General features: G+C 40.4%; 1 protein-coding gene across 1 annotated transcript; it reads right to left on the reverse strand.

Annotated features, from left to right (window-relative positions):
• Window positions 1-5,693: 5,693 nt before the first annotated feature.
• mrpl45 (mitochondrial ribosomal protein L45) lies at window positions 5,694-20,157 on the reverse strand. The gene is made up of 8 exons (XM_020511980.2): window positions 20,003-20,157; window positions 17,479-17,680; window positions 15,500-15,617; window positions 13,382-13,480; window positions 10,574-10,622; window positions 10,291-10,440; window positions 6,758-6,931; window positions 5,694-5,891 (listed from the first exon to the last, which is right to left on the reverse strand). Exons 1-8 carry the CDS (start codon window positions 20,075-20,077, stop codon window positions 5,793-5,795), a joined length of 966 nt encoding a protein of 321 aa, XP_020367569.1. The 5' UTR covers window positions 20,078-20,157; the 3' UTR covers window positions 5,694-5,792.
• Between the last annotated feature and the right edge of the window lie 323 nt (window positions 20,158-20,480).

The raw sequence follows: 20,480 nt of genomic DNA on the forward strand, positions 1-20,480 counted from the left end.
TGCAGCAAGTTACTTACTATCTGATTCTCCATTGCCTGTCCGGGCTTCTGTCTTATAGATGGCGAAGGGTGATGGAATATTCTCCACGTCTGGATGAGTGCAGATCCAACAAAACTCAAAAGGTTTGACACCATCTTGGTCAAACTGGTCTATTTGATTGGCATCACATCCACAAACATTCAGTTATTTCACCAATGTTCAGTAGTCAGCAGTGTACCATCTACAAGATGTATGCACAGATTCACAAAGGCTCCTTAGATAATACCTTCCAAACCCACAACCACTTCCATCTAGAAGGGCAAGGGCAGCAGATACATCAGAACACCATCACCTGCAAGTTCCCATCCAAGTCATTCAATGACTAGTCCTGATGAAAGGTTTCAGCCCAAAATGTTGACTTTCTTGCTCCTCTGATGCTGTCTAACTTGCTGTGCTTTTCCAGCCTCACACCTATAGACTTAAGTCACTCACCATCCTGACTTGGAAATATATCACTGTATGTTCAGTGACACTGGGTTAAGTTTCTGGAACTCCCTCCCTACTGGCTTTGTGGGTCTACCTACACCAAATGGTCTGCAATATTTCAAGAAGGGCAACTAGGGATGGGCAATAAATGCTGGCTCAGCCAGAAATATCCACAGCCATGAATCCATACATATAAACATATAAAAATATATTTATTTATTCATTTGTGAGACATGGGCATTGCTGGCTGGGCCAGCATTTATTGTCTGTCCCCAGATTATGTACAAAAATCCCCAAAAATAGTATTGCTGATAACTTTGAGGACCAACATAAGAGGTACTTTACAAAGGAATCTTGAGTGAAATTACACCTCATTAATTATAAACCTACAGAAGACATCACTACCATTTAAACAAACAAGGTTGTTTTCCTCCCCATACATTTTTTTGTTTTCTTTTAAATTATGCTTGCATTAAGATACTAACACACTAGTTTAATCAATGTTTAGTGGGAAGACTAAAGATCACAGATTATTTTTGCATTCTTCCACATGGGATTAGATGGAGGACGTGTGCCCTTTCTCCTGAAGACTACAGATGCTCCAGCTATATGCTCCAATTGGGCACTTGCAATAGAGTTCAATCTTTTTACCTTCCCACTTCCCAAATATAAAGCACATTGCCTCACCAGGTAAAAGCCAGCATCCTGGGTCAATGACATGAGGATAATTTACCTCAGCCTACCTGACAGAAAGATGTATGCTTCCTCCAGGATAGCAATTTGGAGGAAGATCCTTGGCTGATAAATCTCCAGCCATGGTATAGAGAGGCTGATAATAGCACTCCAAGCACTGTCTTAGCTAATTTTGTTTCCATTCTGCTCCTAGGATTTATTTGATACTGCCAAAACTATATTTATTACCTTGCTCTTGTTGCACTAAGCACGTCAACTCCATTGTTTTCTTTAAACGTGGTTATGTAATTTGGGTATAAAGTCACATTTAGAAAGATTAGATAGTTTTGATAAATTTCTTTTGCTAACATAACAGACGCCAGGAATCAACTGCAAATTCTATCACGTCATATAGTTTGCATGAAAATAGTGACCTTTATTATTTTCATAGCTTGCTATGGCAGGATTTGAATTCACAACCTTTGGGTGGCTTGCCCATCTTACTGCAGTGATGTTATCCCAAACATTTCTTGATGTTCATGCCTTAAACCAGTGAACTAAACGTTTAAAATGGTTATAAAACAACACGGGATTCTGCAAGGTCGCAGTTAAAACACATCTGTAGGTGCCATACCAAAGGGAAACAAAGAGTGCTCCTTCAAAAATATTTCTTTCCTAGCTTTAGTTTCTTTCCAATATTCCTCCTATCATTAGCAGATCTCACTTACTTTGCTTTAAGAACAACTCAAGTGAATAATTGACCACTTTTGTGTCACTTCTTTGATTAACTGGTTATCAGCGCTCTATGACATGATGCTGTGACACTTACAACTTAATTCAAACTGTATCAAGGGTGATAATTTATTAATTTGCACTGTTTTCTCAAGCCTGAGTTGTTTCTCCAATTTATTTAAAATATTTTCTTTGGTGAAGACAATTTCATAACTTCCTGACAATTAATTACCTGATGCTGAACTATCGGTTTGCAAGATATGTGCTGTATCAGACCACATATACACCCCATCCCCAAGACTTCCCACGTCAGATTCCATAACATCATCTGACTCCACTTTAATCTCCTCTTGAGGACAAGTCTAGGATATCAAAGGATAATCCCAGGCTAAGGGGTTACAAATCTAAGACATAAATGAGGAGGATTTTTTTTTCTCCCAGACAGTTGTGAATCTGTGGAATTGCTTATATCACAGTGGGCTATAGAACTGGGTCATTAAGTAAATTTAAGGCTGAGATAGATTTTTAATCAGTAAGGGAATTGAGGGTTATAAGGAAAAAAGCAAGAAAGTGCAGTTGAGATTATCAGGTCAGCCATGATCTCATTGAATGGTGGAGCAGACTCAATGGGCTGAATGGTGTACTTCTGCTCCCATGCCTTACGCTGCTGAAACCCTCATCTAGAGGGTTCTCTTCAAACTCCCAGATTTGACTGTTCCAATTTACCCCTGACTGGTCTCCCATTTTCCACCCGACCAACTCAAAAACATCTGCTGTACATGTCCAAACTCTCACCAAGTCTCATTGATTATCAGCCATATGCTCTCTGACCACCACATCATCAGACTCATTAATGCCTTGACTTTAAAATTCTTACATGGTTCCCTATCTCTCCATAATTTAGCTCTTCCCTATCTTGGAGACCTCCTTCAGCCAACAGCCATACGATCTCCCTGCTCCTGGTCTTTTGCACATCCCCAGTTCTAAGTGTAGCGCTGTTTGTAGCCATGCCTTCAGCTGCCATATCCCCAAGTTCAGAACTCCCTTCTTAAACTTTCTACCTCGCTCTTTTCTCTGCAAATCTGACTATTTTACCAAGCTTTGGGTCATTTCCATTATAGGCCTCAGTATTTGTTTTTGTTCGATCGTACTCCACCTCAAATCTATTGGAGGCCGAGTGTCACAAAATACATCAATCTAACTTGAATCAATACAGAATATCCGGTGCAGAGCTGAGGGAGTCTGCACTGTCAGATGTGTCATCTTACAGCTAAAGGTGAACTCCTGCCTACCCATTCAGTTTGGCATGAAAGATCTTTGCTATGTTTATAACATTCGTGACAAACAACAGTGACTACACTTCAAAATAATCTGGCAGCTGTAAAATGCTCTGGAGAACTGGGGGAATAGGGACGAAGTTCTATATCTCTCTTTGCTCTGCAAGATTTTCGATGCAAGTCACGTCTCTTTGACATAGAGTCACAGAGCACAGAAACAGACTGTTCAGTCCAACCATCCATGCCGAACATAATCCCAAACTAAACTAGTCCCACCCACCTGCTCCTGGCCCACATCCCTCCAAACCTTTCCTATTCAGACTATAGAGTAACCATATCCTTATGAACAGATCAGAACTGCTCACAATTCAGTGGAGGATACCTTATACAAGAACAAGTAATGAAATTCACACTGACTATTGGGGATGAGAGATAATGAACATGGTTGTGTTTGAAAGCCCTTTGCTCAATTTCTAGCTTATGTGAAATGGCTCGAGAATGCTTCATGCTGGAAATGAAACAATTCCATTTTGTACATGAACATTCAAGGGTAAAAATCCTCTCCTACAAGTATAAATTAAGAAAAATAATGGCTGCATTATACCAAGTTTCCAATCTCAAACTCCATGAGAAGGACATCTCTAACCAGTCAGCACTAAGAAATAATTAAAGATGGGTTGACACTAGTCATTTCCCTGTTAATAATAAAGGGCAGAAATATTGCTACTTTGGAGTGGGTTACAGGTGTATTGACCATCTAATTAACGGTGAAATGGCACCTACAAAGAACAGATGCAAAATTGGTCAGAATACCCAACACAAATATTACACCAGTCTGGAGATAGCCCAGGGCAATGAAGTTTACAATATTTACATTGCTGTGCACGAGACATCTGTCCTCATCTCACATTATAGAGTTATCAACATTATTAAACTTTTACTGTAACAATGCAAATTCACACTTTCTCCCTGCCTTCAACCGGACTGCTCCAAGTCAAAAACAAGGTACTGCTACACCATTTGGAAGTGCAGACTTTCAGAAGATATGTTAAAATGAGGTTGCATCTGTCCTCTCAGCTGTAAAAATATGCCATCGCACTGTAGACAAACAGCGAGAGAGAATGAGAAGAACTAGATAATAAGATGGAGTGTGAAACTGGAAGCTCTCTGTGTAAGGTAGCTAATATTTTTCTTAATTTATACTTTCAGGAGAAGCTTTAATGCAATCAGCAAAACAAACTATCTGCTCATTATAACACTGCTATATGCACAATTGGCAACTGCATTTCTATAACAGTAAACACACCTCAAAAAGTACTTCTTTGCTTGGCGCAAGATGCTTTGCAGATGCACGTCCTTCTTTCAGTTCAGTACCCATAACACTTGGCAAGGAAGCTCTCCACGCATGTGCTCATGCAGATTTGAACAGCCTACTGGCACACACACCTGCCTTCCCCATGAGGAAGCACAAAGTCTCTGATTGACAGGTTGGAAACACCACATGAGAACCTTTAGATGGAAGGCTGAATCCAAGCCTCATCATTCCACTTTACAGCTTACATTGACACTCACACGCATTACATCTTGTGCTTTATGCACACAATACATATACTTAAGATTTTATTTTTCATTATCAAACAGAAACAGTAAACCTTGAACTCCAAACCAGAGCTCCACACCATAATTTACAAATTGGAACCCTTCTTTCTATTTGGAAGTCATTCCTAGGGTATAAGTTGCAAGACTGGCACCTGATCTCAAGGTTCACCTGACTTCCTAGACCACTTAAGGCATCTCCGAAAACCTTGAAATTCCCCGCCTTTAAACTTGGTCCATTAAGCTACAGCACTCATTCCTGAGTATTAATTATTCTACATGGGATGCATTGAAAACCAATCCAGAATCAATACTACAAGATAAATTCGAAACAAAAACAGAAATTGCTGGAAAAGCTCAGCAGGTCTGGCAGCATCTGTAGGGAGAAATCAGATTAATGTTTCGGATCGAGTCAACGTTAACTCTGATTTCTCTCCACAAATGCTGCCAGACCTGCTGAGGCTTTTCCAGTAATTTCTGTTTTTGGTTCTGATTTACAGCTTTCACAGTTCTTTCGGTTTTTATTTAGGATAAATTCCATGTTCTTTGTACTCTCCTTATAGATGCTTAAATGCATCAGTGATGAATAAGACCGAAATTTCTCCAGCTCTGCGTATATTAACCAGGTTCAAATAGTATTCACTGCAGTTTTAAAATAAAGCCTGTGCGTATATCTCAGGTTAAACCTAGCTTTCAGTGGCTGTAAATGTACTGGGTTGGAGAAACTGCTCAGAAATAAATGATTGGGATAATAAAAAATGAAAGAAGCTCACTCTGAAATTAGACTGAGAAAAGGGAATTCAGGTACTGATTCCAGGTTGAAGTAATTCTAGGAGTGAAGGAAAACTGATGTGTTCTGACATACATTGACTCTTATGGGAGGGAGATTGGCATTATTTGGTTTTCCTGGCAGACTAAGTGGTGAACAAAGGACAAAGTGGTGTATAAAAATTCAACTCATGTCCACTGTATTGAATGAAACATAAAACTCCAAGGGAAAGCAGCACAGCTCAAACACAGTTTTCAGTCTCTCTCACTCTGCGCTGTTCCTCACTTGCTCCATTGTACGGATTCAGGTTTGGGGATTTCAATATTCTTCACCTCAATCTCTTCCCATGGCTCGAGTTTGGGTCCAGGGATCATAATGGTCTAGAGTTTAAAGAGAAATCAAATTTAATATTTCAATACAATGCTTGTCGTTTTTGCTAGAATACTGTGCAACTGAAAGGGAGAATGCAACTAGAAAGGAGGATTCATCAAGTCCTGCCACAAACACCACACAGATTGACACTCAGGGGTACATTTAACGAGAATGTGACCAGGCTTTTAAAAGAAATTCCTCCTTGTCGCATTTCCAGATACTGCTCTCTTCGAATTTTGACAAAACATTCTCATGTTTGAACAGAGAGCACTTCTTTTTCTTTTCTAGGTGCTGAGTAATGCACCAGTTTTGCTGGTTTGAGAATGATTTTTTTACCCGTTTTACTCCGATTCTACTGTCTTCTATTGTTACTGGTAAACCTGCATGTTTTCTAATCACAGTTGTTGTCACTATTTGGAATCATTGATGTTGCTTCAGAACTGCCCCGATGACAATGATGATGATTGGAGTGGATTAAACTTCATTCTGCCTGTCGTGATACTCAATAAATTAAAAGCTTTATTCAAAATCATAAAAAACAGTAATCCCCTCCCTTCCAAAAGAAGTACTGGAGCAAACGAGGCAGATGCAATAGAAATTAGGTTATTCAGAGCTCAGCATAATACATGTAGGCTTTACAGAGGCAACACAGAAATTAAACACCGAGGCCATTATAGACTAATGATTTCCTAAGACAGAGCTCATGAAGGAGTCAAGCATAAATAACTATTAGGTGAAGTGGAGCTAGAGGGCAAGGAATAATTAGACAGAGTTGCACACAGTTTGTTTTATGGTTATACACTCAATCCTAACTTTTATGTTAGCAAATGGAGAGAGACCAGGCCATTGAAAAACTTGAAAACACACAAATTACCTTAATGATAGGGTCTTTGGGAGGGGCCCACGCAGGTATTATCTTCCCATGCATTCTCCACAAGCCATAGGGATTAACTAAATGTCTCTCAAACACCACATACTCCAGAACATCTTTCGCTAGATCTTCATTGCCATACATTAGCCGACCAAAACGGTCGTAAATTGCCAAGGTCTGAGGATAGAGATAGCAGTTTATTGTTTATCTGCTGCTACAGTTAATGTCCTATCAATGTCAGATCTTTTCAAATTATTCAGTAATGAGTGTGTGAAGGCAGTTTAAGGACAGAACAAAAATAACTAGAGAAGAAAAAGTTGAAAATAATGTCTTAAAACCTATTATGGTTGTCACATCTCCCTTCCTTTAAAGGGATACACAACCGTTTCAAAAATTTTCAAAACATAGAACATATAGATGGCTACAACAATGACTATTATTTAGAAAGTTTTGTAATGTTGCAAAACATCCCCAGTTGTTTCACAGCTGTGCATAATCTATGAAGCAAAACTTGACACCAAGTTACCTAAGGAGATAGATAGATGGCCAAAAATTCCGTTAAAAGAGCAGCTTAAAGAGAGAAGGAAGATGTGGAGGTTCAGAGGTTCGGTGAGGGGGTGATTTCAGAATGTATGGCCTTGACAACTGAAGGCATGACCACCAGTGCAGAAGTGATTAGGATTGTGATATTGAAGAGTCTAAAATTATACAAGTGCAGATAATTTAGATATTTGTCAAGCTGAAGAGAGATAGGGAGGGATTTGAAAACAAGGGTAGAGGAGTTAGAAGATACTTCTAATTTAAAATCAAGTCATTACCAACACCCAATGGATTTGTAATACACACTGAGGTAAAAAACTGAATATACACATTATAAATAGTTTGTGACAAATAACATTTTACAATTGCAGCAAACAGTGCAGCATTCAAACTTTGGAGATGATTCATGAGGAGTTGCTGAAACAAATAATCAGGCTGAACCCATTTCAGTTCTCCATTGGGGAACCTGAGACAAAGCAGTTCCCAAAGGAAAAAAAATTCTGTTCCTCAGCAAGAACAAAAATGTCTTGTGTTTCAACACTTTCCTACTTATGCCTCTCCAAAAGAGAGCAACTTTATATTTTTTTCCTTTTATGCAAATTTGATCTGAAAAGCATAAAGTGGCAAGCAGGTGAGTAACCAAAAGACACAGATTCCAAGTAACTGGTCAAAGAACCAGAACACAAGCAGGGAAGTGAGGAGACATTTTTCACACAGCTAGTAATGATGATATGGAATACACTGCCTGAAAAGGTAGATTCAAAACTGCTTTGCAATAGAGAACTGGATACATTTAGATGCCGAAATATTTAGGGAAAGGGTCTAACTTTCAAAGAGCCAGCACAGGTTCAGCTCCCTAATGGGGTCAGCTCTCTAATTCTTTGTTGCAACATGATTCTTACAGAACGTGACTGAAGAGTCAGCGCTGTCCTGTCTTGTTCACTGCAGCAGGATGAGCAAATGGTAAGACATCAGATGTATTATATGTAACATTTGTGCACATTTTTGCCTAGCAAGCATTATTTTTCAAGTCAGCAAAATAATATTTAACCATCTGGAAACACAAAGGCAGGGTCCGTTTGATGTGGGAGGTAAATATATATAGTTGCTAGGTGTGACAACATTAAACCACAATTGGCATCTGACATCTTTCCTTCACATGTTAGTTCAAATCATCTTTATTTTAATGGATTTATTGTTGATCAAAAGCAGAAGCTCTTTTTACTTGCAGTATGTCAACAGACTTTGGTCTGTTCAAAGGGGGTCTGGGTCAATGACGCAGACAGTTTGTCTCCATGGTGACCTCCATTTAAATGTGGTGTCTTCAAGCCTTTTTGACATTGAGTGAAAAGGAGGAGAAACTAGGTAGAAAATTCCACTCGTCACAGCAAAGATTCCATCTGAGTGCCAACAAATTATCTAATCTACTGATGGCATCACAGGAGAAATCTTGACTTGAATGTGTCTGTAATCTTAATAAGCAGTACATGGAATATGCAAGGCTTTTGTGTGTAAAGCTACGTTTAAGTGCTGGACTTATGGAATCATGAGCCTAAAACTTAGAGTCATTAACATAACGTGGTCACCAATGACTTTGATAACAAACACCAAGAAAATTTATTTAACCAGAAAGTGGTTGGAATGTGGATCTTGATAATATATGGCACGTTTGAGGTGATTAGCAACACAGCAGTTAAGGGAGAGGAACAAAGGATACGAAGATAGGTAGAGATGATGCAGGGAAGCAGCAGGCTTGTGCCGAACATAAATACCAACATGGACCAATGGGGCTGAATGGCCTGTTTCTGTTCCATCAATCTATCAACATTGAGAAGCAAGTCTGGACAGATGACTGAGATTTCTCTTATTGCATAACAGTCATTCAGCTGCTAGTCCTGTAGAATCACGGAACAGTACAACACAGGAAGAGGCCATTCCAACCACTGAGTCTTTTCTGGTTCTTTCGAAGAACATTCAGCTCTTGCCCATATCCCTGCAATGCTTTTCCCTTTCAAGTAATCCCATACTCTTTTGATAGCTAACATTTAATTTGCAACCAGAGTGTATCAGTGCATTCCAAATTCTAACCACTCAATGGATTTATTTTAAAAATTCCTCTTGTCATCTCTGCTATTTGTTTATCACCCTAAAATCTGCGTCTTATAGCATCATAGAGTCATTCAGCATGGACACAGACACTTCAGTCCAACCAGTCCATGCCGACCATAATTCCAAATTAAACCAGTCCCACCTGCCTGCACTTGGCCCATATCCCTCCAAATATTTTTATTCATGTACTTATCCAACTGTCTTTTAAATGTTGTAACTATACTCACATCCACCACTTTGGGGAAGGTGATGGCCTAGTGATATTATTGCTGGACTGTTAATCCAGTGACCCAGATAATGTTCTGGGGACCCAGGTTCGAATCCCGCTACTGGAGATGGTGGAATTTGAATTCAATAAATATCTGGAATTAAGAGTCTAACAATGACTGTGAATCCATTGTTGATTGTTGGAAAAACCCATCTGGTTCACTAATGTCCTTTAGGGAAGGAACCTGCCATCCTTACCTGGTCTGGCCTACATATGACTCTAGACCCACACCAATGTGGTTGACTCTTAACTGTCCTCTGGGCAATCAGGGAATGGGCAATAAATGCTGCCTGGCCAGTGACGCCCTCATCCTGTGAATGAATTAAAAAAACACACGAGCCACTCTGTGTAAAAGAACTGCCCGTCATGGCTTTCCTAAATCTTTCTCCTCTCACCTCAAAAATGTGCCCCTAGTCTTGAAATCTGTCATCCTTTTGTAATATTTCAGCTGTTGGAAACAGTTTCTTTTTATTAACACCAACTAACATCTCTGTCAAATCACCTTTTAAACATAGTTTCTAGGCAGAATAATCTCAGGTTCTCCTTATCTACATTTTATGATCTTCTCATTCACTGGACTCTCTTATATTCAATGCAGAACACGGCTGACTGATGATACCTGCTGAGTGTGAAATCTGACAGTAACCTGACCGTATAGGTTGCCTTTGCTGACCATGTCAGGGCATCGGACATGCACAAGCCTCGGTGCTTCCAGCGACTGCAGAAATCTCCAGCGAATGGTCTTGTACCTGTTGCCACGCACCATATCCTGATGGGAACAGCAGCGAGACTTGCATTAGTTACTCAGTGGAGAGGGAGGGTCAATCAAGATCGCATTAAAACAAATATATTTTTAAATTAAATTTTAAGGATAAAATCGTTGGAATGAGAAATGTACTTACCGGGTAACAGCGCTCCGTTACCAACTTGTGAAGTAATACTTTGTCAAAACTGTAAACAAAGTTTTTGGAATAATCACTTTGTGTTTATAGTTACTCAGGGAAACAAACTACCGAGTTCCCTTCAGTTACAGTTCAACACAGCAGGGAAGAGAATTAAGAGGAGATGACGACCATGTGCCAAACTGTTAACCCAGAGACCCAGATAATAATCTGGGGACCTGTGTTCAACTCCTGCTATGGCAAATAGTGGAGTTTAAATTCACGTCTGGAATTAAGAGTCTAATGATGACCATGAAACCACTGCCAATTGTCGCGAAAAATTCATCTGGCTAATGTCCTTTAAGGAAGGAAACTGCCATCCTTACCCAGTCTGGCTGATATGTGAGTGCAGACCCCAACAACGTGGCTGACTCTTAATTAGAGATGGGCAATAAATACGGGCCTAGTCAGTGATGTCCACATCCCTGAGTAAATTATAAAGCTGGAATCATGAATCTCACAGCTATTTAGCCCATTGCTCCTTTGCTGGCTTCTTGAAAGGCATTTTGAATGAGTCCATTTCCCTGCTCTTCATCCATTTCCTCTTCAAGTAAAAGCAGGGCAGTGCACATCGTTGTCCTGGCCAATATTTATCCACTCACCTCTAAATAACTACCTTTTTACGGTCTTTTTAAGTCTCTATTTAAAAATAATTCTCAACTCCATTCTCATTCTTTTGCCCCTCTGTCTGAAGAATCAATTTCTTAATTGTTTTGTTAAAAAGTCTTCATTAATTTCAACACATCTATAAAATCTTCCCTTAATCTTCTCTGCCCTAAGGGAAACAATCTCAGTTTCCCCAATGTCTCCTATAGCTGAGGTCCTTACTTCCTGGTGGAATTTTAGTAAATGTAACCTGCACAGAAATTTACAATGTTTGCCGAGAGTCCAGGCTTCAGTAAAGCAAACGCCTGAAAAACCATCCCACACTAAAACACAGGAAGTTATTAAACTAAACCTGCTAGATATTCTGTGGGGCTCTTGGATAAATGCACCAATGACTACCCTGATCTCTATCCAGTAACATCTTACTGCAATGGTGCGATTGTCAATGGATGAAATCACGCTGCTTCATGCAATCTAATAAGCTGCTAGCACTCATTGTCAGCCCTCACATAAGGACTGGCACCAGCGGTCATCCAGCCCGGCTCGAGAAAAAAACTGCAAATACTCTTTTGACCTATTCCAAGTTATAACTTTGGTGATTAGAAAATACATTCGAGATTCAGTTGGAAAAATTCCACAAACCAGAACTCAAATAAAACTACAAAAGTTTTCTAAATCTAAGGCAAGATGAAACAAAAAGCAAACAGTAGGAAGAGAAGTTTGGAAACATCAGCCATTTGAATCATTAGTCAGTGTGAGAGCAGGAGAAGTAACATTCAATAAAAGATTGCAGACTTATTTTCCTGTATTCAGTCATAAACATCATTTATCATTTTTAAAAATTTGCATTTATACAACCTCCGAATTTCCCAAAATGCTTTACACAAACTTAAAGCTTTGGAAGTGTAGAGAATGCTACCTTCTATTTTCACAGTGCAATGATATAAAGACCAGGTGAGGTATTGGTGAGTGGATAAATTCTAGCCAGGACAATAAGGTGCACTGCCCTGCTTTTACTTGCAGCATAGCCATGAAATTGTTCACCTGAGAGAGGCCTCAGTTTAATGCTGTCTTGGAAATACAGATTTCATAATGCAGTACGTCCTCAGCATCACACTGAAATGTAATGGTCAACATTTTGCACTCAAATCTTACAGTCTCTGTCTCAGAGGCATAAACCTTTCCAATTGTGTCATGGGAGGCACATCGACATCTGCTGGGCCTAGAATCAGAGCAGTAAAACTGTGAATCATTGATCACTGAATTTATTCAACACATGTCTGGCACAGACTTGGAAGAACATATCACAAGCTGTTTCACGTCTGGAGGCACATAACTATGAACGCAGGAGCATCAGCAGCAAATCTACCCTGGCCCAGAAAACCTGATTTTCAGACTCGGGAGATGGCCAACAGCATGTAACTTAGGTTACAATGTCCCAAAAATTGAGAGATAACAAAGTGTGGAGCTGGAGGAACACAGCAGGCCAGGCAGCATCAGGGGAGCAGGAAAGTTGACGTTTCGGGTCAGGACCCTTCTGCCCCAAAAATTAAGGCCACTTTGTCCAAGGAGCACCATCTCAGAACACCGAGTTGAAGGGCTGCTCAGATGACTCAGCATTTTATCCAACGTGATGCCCATACAGTTGGTCAGTTACAGACACAGAGTAGTGCTCTTACGTTTCTGTTCCCTCTCTTCTACCCTGCAGATTCTCTCCCCAGCTGCACAGGGCATCAACAAGTATATTGTCTTTAATGTATACAAGTGCTCCAAAATCCCTCACAGCAGCATCATTCCCATTCATTTGAATTCACAAGCCCCAAAATGGATCTTTTAGTGCAGATCACCCAAAGAAGCAGGTCTTAAGGAATAACTTAAAGGAGGACAAAGAGAGATAAGCAAGTTTAAAGAAGAAATTTTTTAGTTTAAAAGCACATGTATCTGAAGGGCAAGATGCAATGGCAAAAATCAAGGGATGCTTGAGTGACCAGAACTGTAGTAATGTACTGGTCTGACAGCACACTCAGGAGGAAGTGGTGTCAGAGATAGTCACTCGTCGAATTATTTAGTGAAACCCCTTGACCTACCATAGCAAGAATAAACAGGTCAATGTTTGTAAATGCTCATTTACTTGAGCAAAGGTTCACTGGAAATGTTACTCACCTCACAAGGCAGTTGTGTGCCTCGATGTAAATATCTTGGGCCTTTGAGGCAAAGTCCTTTGAGCGGAATTCTTGATCATATTCTTTCACCTTTCGGATTCTGTTAAAAGAAAGGCTATTGGTGAACATTACTGAGAACTAGCTTCCTTATTGGCCAAGAACAGAGACGCTAAACTGGAATAAAGGATAAGTTCCAACAATCCCCTCCAACACAGCTCAATCACATTACACTATCGACATATCCTGCCTCATTTTATTCATGATGTTTTAACCTCATGAAATTCATGGACATCAATAACCCTCCAGCATCTCCTTCAACTGGGCACTTTTCCTATAATACAGTACAAGTACAGACAATGAGGATCAACTTGGCTAATTGACTATGGGCAGCATCGTATTTAAAGCCATTCCTGCAGTCACTCAACTTCCAACAGGAGGCTGCACGCAGTAGATAGGAACGTTGGCAGGAGTCTCTCCTCCCTGACCTGAGGACATTGAGGAAAATCGGAAGCACTATCATCGAATCACCATGACTGAGAGCAGCTTCCTCAGTACTAACTTTGGTTTTGGTGGTGGCAAAGGAGGGCACACAGAGAGTGAGTATGTCTTTCTGGCTCAACAAGACATGGCAATGTGGGTTGATACAGCATCTTCAATAAGGCTAGCACAATTACAGCATTTAAATGGCATCTGGATGGGTACATGAATAGGAAGGGTTTAGAGGGATATGGGCCAAATGCTGGCAAATGGAACTAGATTTATTTAGGATATCTGGTCAGCATGGATGAGTAAGACTGAAGGATCCGTTTCCCTCCTGTTCATTTCTATGACTATGAATATGACTCTAAATCAGTGAAACAATTCCATCTTTTCATGTTTGTAAACACAAACTCAATCAGTAAAGTCACAGAGGGTACAATCAACATTTAGTTTGCATTTAATTAAAGCAGGTCGATGATTGCTCAGGTGAAAGCAGGCTTCCTCTCACCACTCACACTGAATTTGATATGTCAGCGCAAGATCTTTATTCAATACAGGTTTTTACCTTCAGCTACCTCGCATTGAGTTTCTGAAATTAACTGATTAATTGTGAAACTGGGGCAGGTCCCTGGGGATTCAATCTTCCTTAACTTATTTCTGGTGAACATTAACAGCCAAGGAAGAGATTTTATCTTGGTCTCTTTGGCCCATTTTCATGTCCCACTTCTAGGGATAAAACTAAGCTGCTAGATGCTGTACAATGCAACTGTTTCAGTTCACTCCTGTTCAGGTGGGAAGCCATGCATTAATTATGAATTCATAACAGCAGAGCACATCACAGTCAATTATACGAAACAAGATTCACCCAAACAGGAGTGTGACAACTGGCCAGCAATATGGATTGACGAATAAATATTTACCAGGATTTCAGGGAGAATGCCACTGCTCCTGTTTGAACTAGGGTTCTGAGAACTTTCCCATGCAGCTTAAGCACAGATGGGTGCTTGGTTTATCCTCACAATCAAAAGGTGGCACATTGACAGAGAGGGGCTCTCTCAGTGCTGCCTCTCAGCCAGTGCAGTACTCCCTCATGACTGGATTAAACGCTCAAGACTCTGGACTGGGAAATGTTCCACAACCTTCTGACTCACAGGCAGGTGCCATTGATGGAGTTATGTTTTATTCCCATCCAGTCTGGAAATCAACAAATCTGCAACTTTCAGCATGTAGCAAACAGGAATCCTACAGGTCACTCTCTGACTGGGGTCTCCCCTCCCCCAGCTCTAGTGTACAATACGCAATACTCAATTCTCATGTTGGGCTTCAATGATTGCCAGGGGCCTGAAAGACTAAAATAGCATGAGATGGTTAGCAAATGTGGCAGGACGTACAAGTGAGCAACTGCCCACGGAACTGTGGTCGGGGTGAATTCATGGTCAAAAGTAAGCAGTGGTCTGGAGCCAGGTTCAGAGTGAGCAGAGTGTAAGAAACATCATACAAAGGATGTACAGACTCTACAGTGAGAAGCGGGCACATCTATTTCATTCATCTCTATTGGCAAGTATCTGTTATTTTAAAAGCATTACAAGACCTGAAAAGGTTTGAGAACCAGTTCTCGGATTGCACAATGGTAACTTACGCAAGCTGTGAGGCCGCACTTTGCTTGATCTGCTCTGCACGTTGTTTAAATCCTGCCTTTGTTAGGGAGGACATGCGAGCATCACCTTCAGGTGGGATATATGGATCAAATATTCCAGCTACAGAAAAGACATAACAATGCAGTTAACAGCCAAAATGAATAACAAGGTGACATCATTGGCAATTCAAGCCTCCCCACACCATAATAGCCAGGGTACTATCTTCACTCCAGTCCTGTAATCTCCTGGGAGAGACAAAAACAAATATGTCACTGCAAAATGTCTCTTCAAACACCTCAGGCGATGAAAACCAGTGCACACCAATTATGTGTTATCTGTAAAGTATCCTGCATGATGTGATCTCAGCCCCAGTCAAAAAACAGTCCCCTCTTAAAGGCAGGACACAGAGTCAGCATCTGTCACACTAGGCAGCAGCTTGTGTTAAAATGATATAAACCTTATCCTTTTAAAATGAATCTCATGATAAACACAATGCTTTTGCATCAAAAAGATGTACATTTCCAGTAAGAACTATTGTACAGTAAGAACAGAAATACATCAATAGTCTCCATTTCTTTCCTGAAAGCCATGAACTATACCCTGGTCACCTGTAGTACACCTTACCTCAGTGGACATCCTCTTCATACCCACCAGGATACTAAGTGCCATTTCATCAAGGAGATCCTACCCTCAATTTGAAAAGTAACCTGTACACGTGTACTTCCTGTACTGATCACTAGATGGAGAAAATGCATTGGTAATCTGTTTGAGTATTTCTCCCCCTTCACCCTGTAACTGTGGTCTACTGTAGGCCTGTACTTTCACCCTCTTTAAGTCTTAGAATAAACAAAAATGTCTTCACTTTTTTTTCTTGAGCACAACCAGTTAGATTGAATGTGCAGTGCTGTTTTTATCAAAGGGGCCAACTTGTGAGGGGGCTGCACCAGACATCTCCTAGATTGCTGCAGAGTTATACAGAAACAACGGTTTGTAACTCTCAATTGTGCTGGGTCTTCAGAAATTTAATGTCGCTCTCCAGAACACTGCTGCCAGAAAATTCAGGATGAAAAGCTCAGAAGAATGTAAAATGGTGCATTTTTAAAAACACTTTTATCTTTCAGATCTAAAGATACTTATGGTGTTGGAAAAACCACCATTTCTTTAATAATCAAGATTAATACAATTGTGTAATTAAAGAGTTTCTTCCTTTCCGATTAATCTTGAAGAAGGAGTTTTAGTTCAGTGTAGCATATTAGCATATCTACACTGCAACATCAGCTGTAGAAGAAAATTGGACATGTATTTGGAAAAGGAACAAATACAGGGCCATGGGGAAAGAGTGGACGAGCAGGATTAAAGTTTCAAAGAGCCGGCACAGGTACAATGTGTCAAATGGCCTCCTTTAATGTTGCAAAATTCCAAGTACCTGATGCTCTTACAGTGTGTCATTGGCCAATGGATTTACCAATCTGTTTACTGAGTTTGTCTCAATAAGTATACCATTTCTCAATAAACAATGTGTAAGGCCATGTATATAGAATGGCTACTTACATGGAAGGTCATAGATAGTATCAAGTACAGGTGGGACTGTGCCATAGTGTGGGTTAATGTTTGCTGGATGTGGGATAAGGAGCAGGAAAGAAATAGAGATAAAGTTGCTTCACTTCCTCCAACTGAAAAGTAACAGACCTGAGATTTAAAACTAAACTGTCACGTCAGCATCAATCGCTGTTAAAGTGATATAAATGGTTCCTCTTAAAATGAATCTCATGATAAACAAAATGATTTTGCATCAAAATGAATGTTGCCAACTGTACAGTGAAAATAGAAAATACATCAGTTTTCTCTATTTCTTGCCTGAATCAATAACTTCCTCAGATCTGAATGTGAATCATTCACTACGCTCTTCCTACACCATTTGGTTTCCTTCTAAAGTTCATGCAATCCATGTTCTGTGCTGTTAGACATTGATCTCCTGTACCTGTACACGATATGTTGATGGGTCGTTCCATGTATTGCTGCCGAATCACCAGTCCTGCAGCCCGAGCTGCTTTCTCCTGATCAACAGTGCTATCCTGTTTACGTGGTGGAACATAATGTCTCTTCTTTGTTCTCACAGTAATAACGGCAGCAGAGGCACACAGCTTTACAGGGCTCAGCAGTGCTTCTAGGCCCTGGCAAACCTGTCAGGCAGACAAATATTCTTTTGTGACTTAACATTAAACTTGCAATTAGTTCACTAATTGATTCAGATAAAATGCTGTTTACAAATCTCTGCAGTCTACTTCTTAAACCTCTTCCACTCATATCCTGCTGTCTAACATGTATCCAATTTTTGTTATTCATCACAAACAGTGGGAGTCTTTAATCATCACATTCCTCCATTGCAGAATTCCCTTCCTTAACGCTTCCCCTCCCCCTCCAGCTTCTTCAAAGTCTGCATCTTTACTGACACCTTCAGTTCCCTCCATCAACTCTTCCAAATCTTTGCTTAGGGGCTGAGTTCCCCATTGTTGTAATTCTTTCACAGGAGGCGGCATTACTGGATAGTGTAGTTTTTACTGCCTATCACAAATTGCCTTGGAAGGGTGGTTGTGAGTTGCCTTCTTGAATTGCTGCAGTCCTTGGACTTACAGAGACACCCATAGTGCTGTCAGAGAATGTAATCCAGGACTCTAACTCAGTACCTGTAAAATGATGGCAATGTAGTTCCAAGTCAGGATACTGAGCAGCTTAGAGGGAACTTGCAAGTGGTGTTCCATTCTGTTGTTTATGTTCTACCAGATGCTCAGGGGCTTGGAAAGTGCTGTCAAAGGAGCTTTGGTGAGTTGCTGCAGTGTATCTTGCAGATATGAAAGTATATTAATGGCACAAATGAAAATAGGCTCTGGTCTTAGTAATGAGAGAAATCTGATATGAGGAGTCCAAAAGAGCAGATAAATATGATTTTCTTATGATGTTTTGTAGTCCATGTTCTTACTAAGAATCACATGGTAACCTGCCTCATTAACATTCAGAAATATGATCAAGCTGAGTCAGCATGGTTCCATGAAGGGCAAATAAGTGATTAAAATTCTTTGAGGTGGTGACAAGCAAGACAGATAACGGGGAAATCTGTGGATGAAATATATTTGTACTTTAGGTGTATGATAATGTAGGGAATCTAATAATGAGTCCATGGTATTAGAGATAGTATATTAGCATGGATAGAGGATTGGATTAACAGATAGATGATAGAGAGTTGAGAGAGGGGCATTTTCAAATGGCAACCTGTAACTAGTGGAGTGTAACACAGGAACTGTGCTGGGATCCACACAATTACTTACAAAATATATTAATGACTTGGATGAGGAAGGTGAATGTACTATGGCCAAGTATGCAATTGACACAAAAATAGTTGGAAAGCCAAGTGGTGAGGATGACACAAAGAGCCTGCAGAGGAATATAAACAGGTTAAGCGAGTGGGCAAAATTTGGCCAGTGAAATATAATGTAGAAAAATATGAGGTTGTGCACTTTGGCAGGAAAAATAGATGAGCTGAATATTATTTAAATTGAGAAAGACTGACAAAATACTATTGCACAGGAAGATTTGGGAGTGCTGATGCATGGATCATAAAAATGTCAGCATATAAATTCAGTGGGCAATGGTGAAGGCAAATGGAATCTTAGCCTTTATTTCAAAGGCAATGGAGTACAAAAATAGGGAAGTGGTGCTAAAACTATATAACGTGCTTGTTAGACTATAGCTGGAATAATCTGAACTGTTTTGGGCCCCTTATCTCAGGATAGATATACTGGCATTGGAGTCAGTCCAGAAAAGGTTCACTAGGCTACTCCCAAAGAAGGAAGGACTGTTTTAGGAGAACAGGTTGAATATGTTGGGACTGTATTCATTGCATATTTAGAAGATTGAGAGGCAACCTTATTGAAACGTGCAAGATTCTTAGCAGACTTTACAGGGTAGATGAGGACTGATTGTTTAACCATGCGAGAGTGTTGAGGACCAGGGCCCATAATCTCAAAATAAGGAATTTCCATTTAAAATAGGAATGAGAAGGAATTTATTTTTCTCTGAGGGTAGTGAATCTGTGGAATTCTTTACTGAAGAGAGCTCTATCATTAAGTATATTCAAAGCTGAGACAAATTTTTAATCAGTAAGGGAATCAGGATTGATGGGGAAAAGTTAGGAAAGTGAAATTGACGATTATCAGACATGATCTTACTGAATGGCGGAGCAGGCTCGATGGGCTGAATGTTTACTTCTGCTCCTATATCTTATTGATCGGGTTCGTCGATGCAGTTGAAAAGCGGGCTATCAAAACAGACCGTAAACCCCAGCCGGGAGAGACCAAAGGGCCAGCGGGTTCACTGAGCTGCTTCCCAATGACCTACGGACCGACAAGCCACTGCCGGCCTTTGACCGAGCTCCAGGGTGATGGCCGCGGGCTTTCGCTTCACCTTTAGCCGACCCCAACACCCGGGTGTTTGCGAGGCCGCCCTACCTGCCGGTTGGCGCTCAGACCCCTGCCCAGGGGCTGCTCCACTGCCTTCAGCAACCTGCCCATGGACGCCGCCATCTTGGCACCCCACAGCCTGACGGGATTCAGGAGGACCGGATCCTGGAGCACCCTCTGTCCGAGGAATGTAGCATTGTGGCTTGTTGTTGAAGTGGGAGAGATAACAGCTTTAGAATCTGAAACAGGCTTATTAACATTTTTGTTGAAACCTGTTGATGAAATTACACATCTATAATATAATCCATTTCTTTTCTTTCAGATACTGTGAACTTGCAAGTATTCTTTTCTTTTTAGTTTCTGATTTCCAAACTTTTTCTTTCTCTTTACATATGTTTGCAAGACAAAAGGGAAGAGAAATTGCAGAATTATGAGAGGGACATGAAGAAGGGTCTAGGCTCGAAACGTCAGCCTTCCTGCTCCTCTGATGCTGCTTGGCCTGCTGTGTTCATCCAGCTCTACACCT

Source organism: Rhincodon typus, chromosome 30, assembly GCF_021869965.1.
Source record: "Rhincodon typus isolate 14 chromosome 30, sRhiTyp1.1, whole genome shotgun sequence".
NCBI lineage: Eukaryota > Metazoa > Chordata > Chondrichthyes > Orectolobiformes > Rhincodontidae > Rhincodon > Rhincodon typus.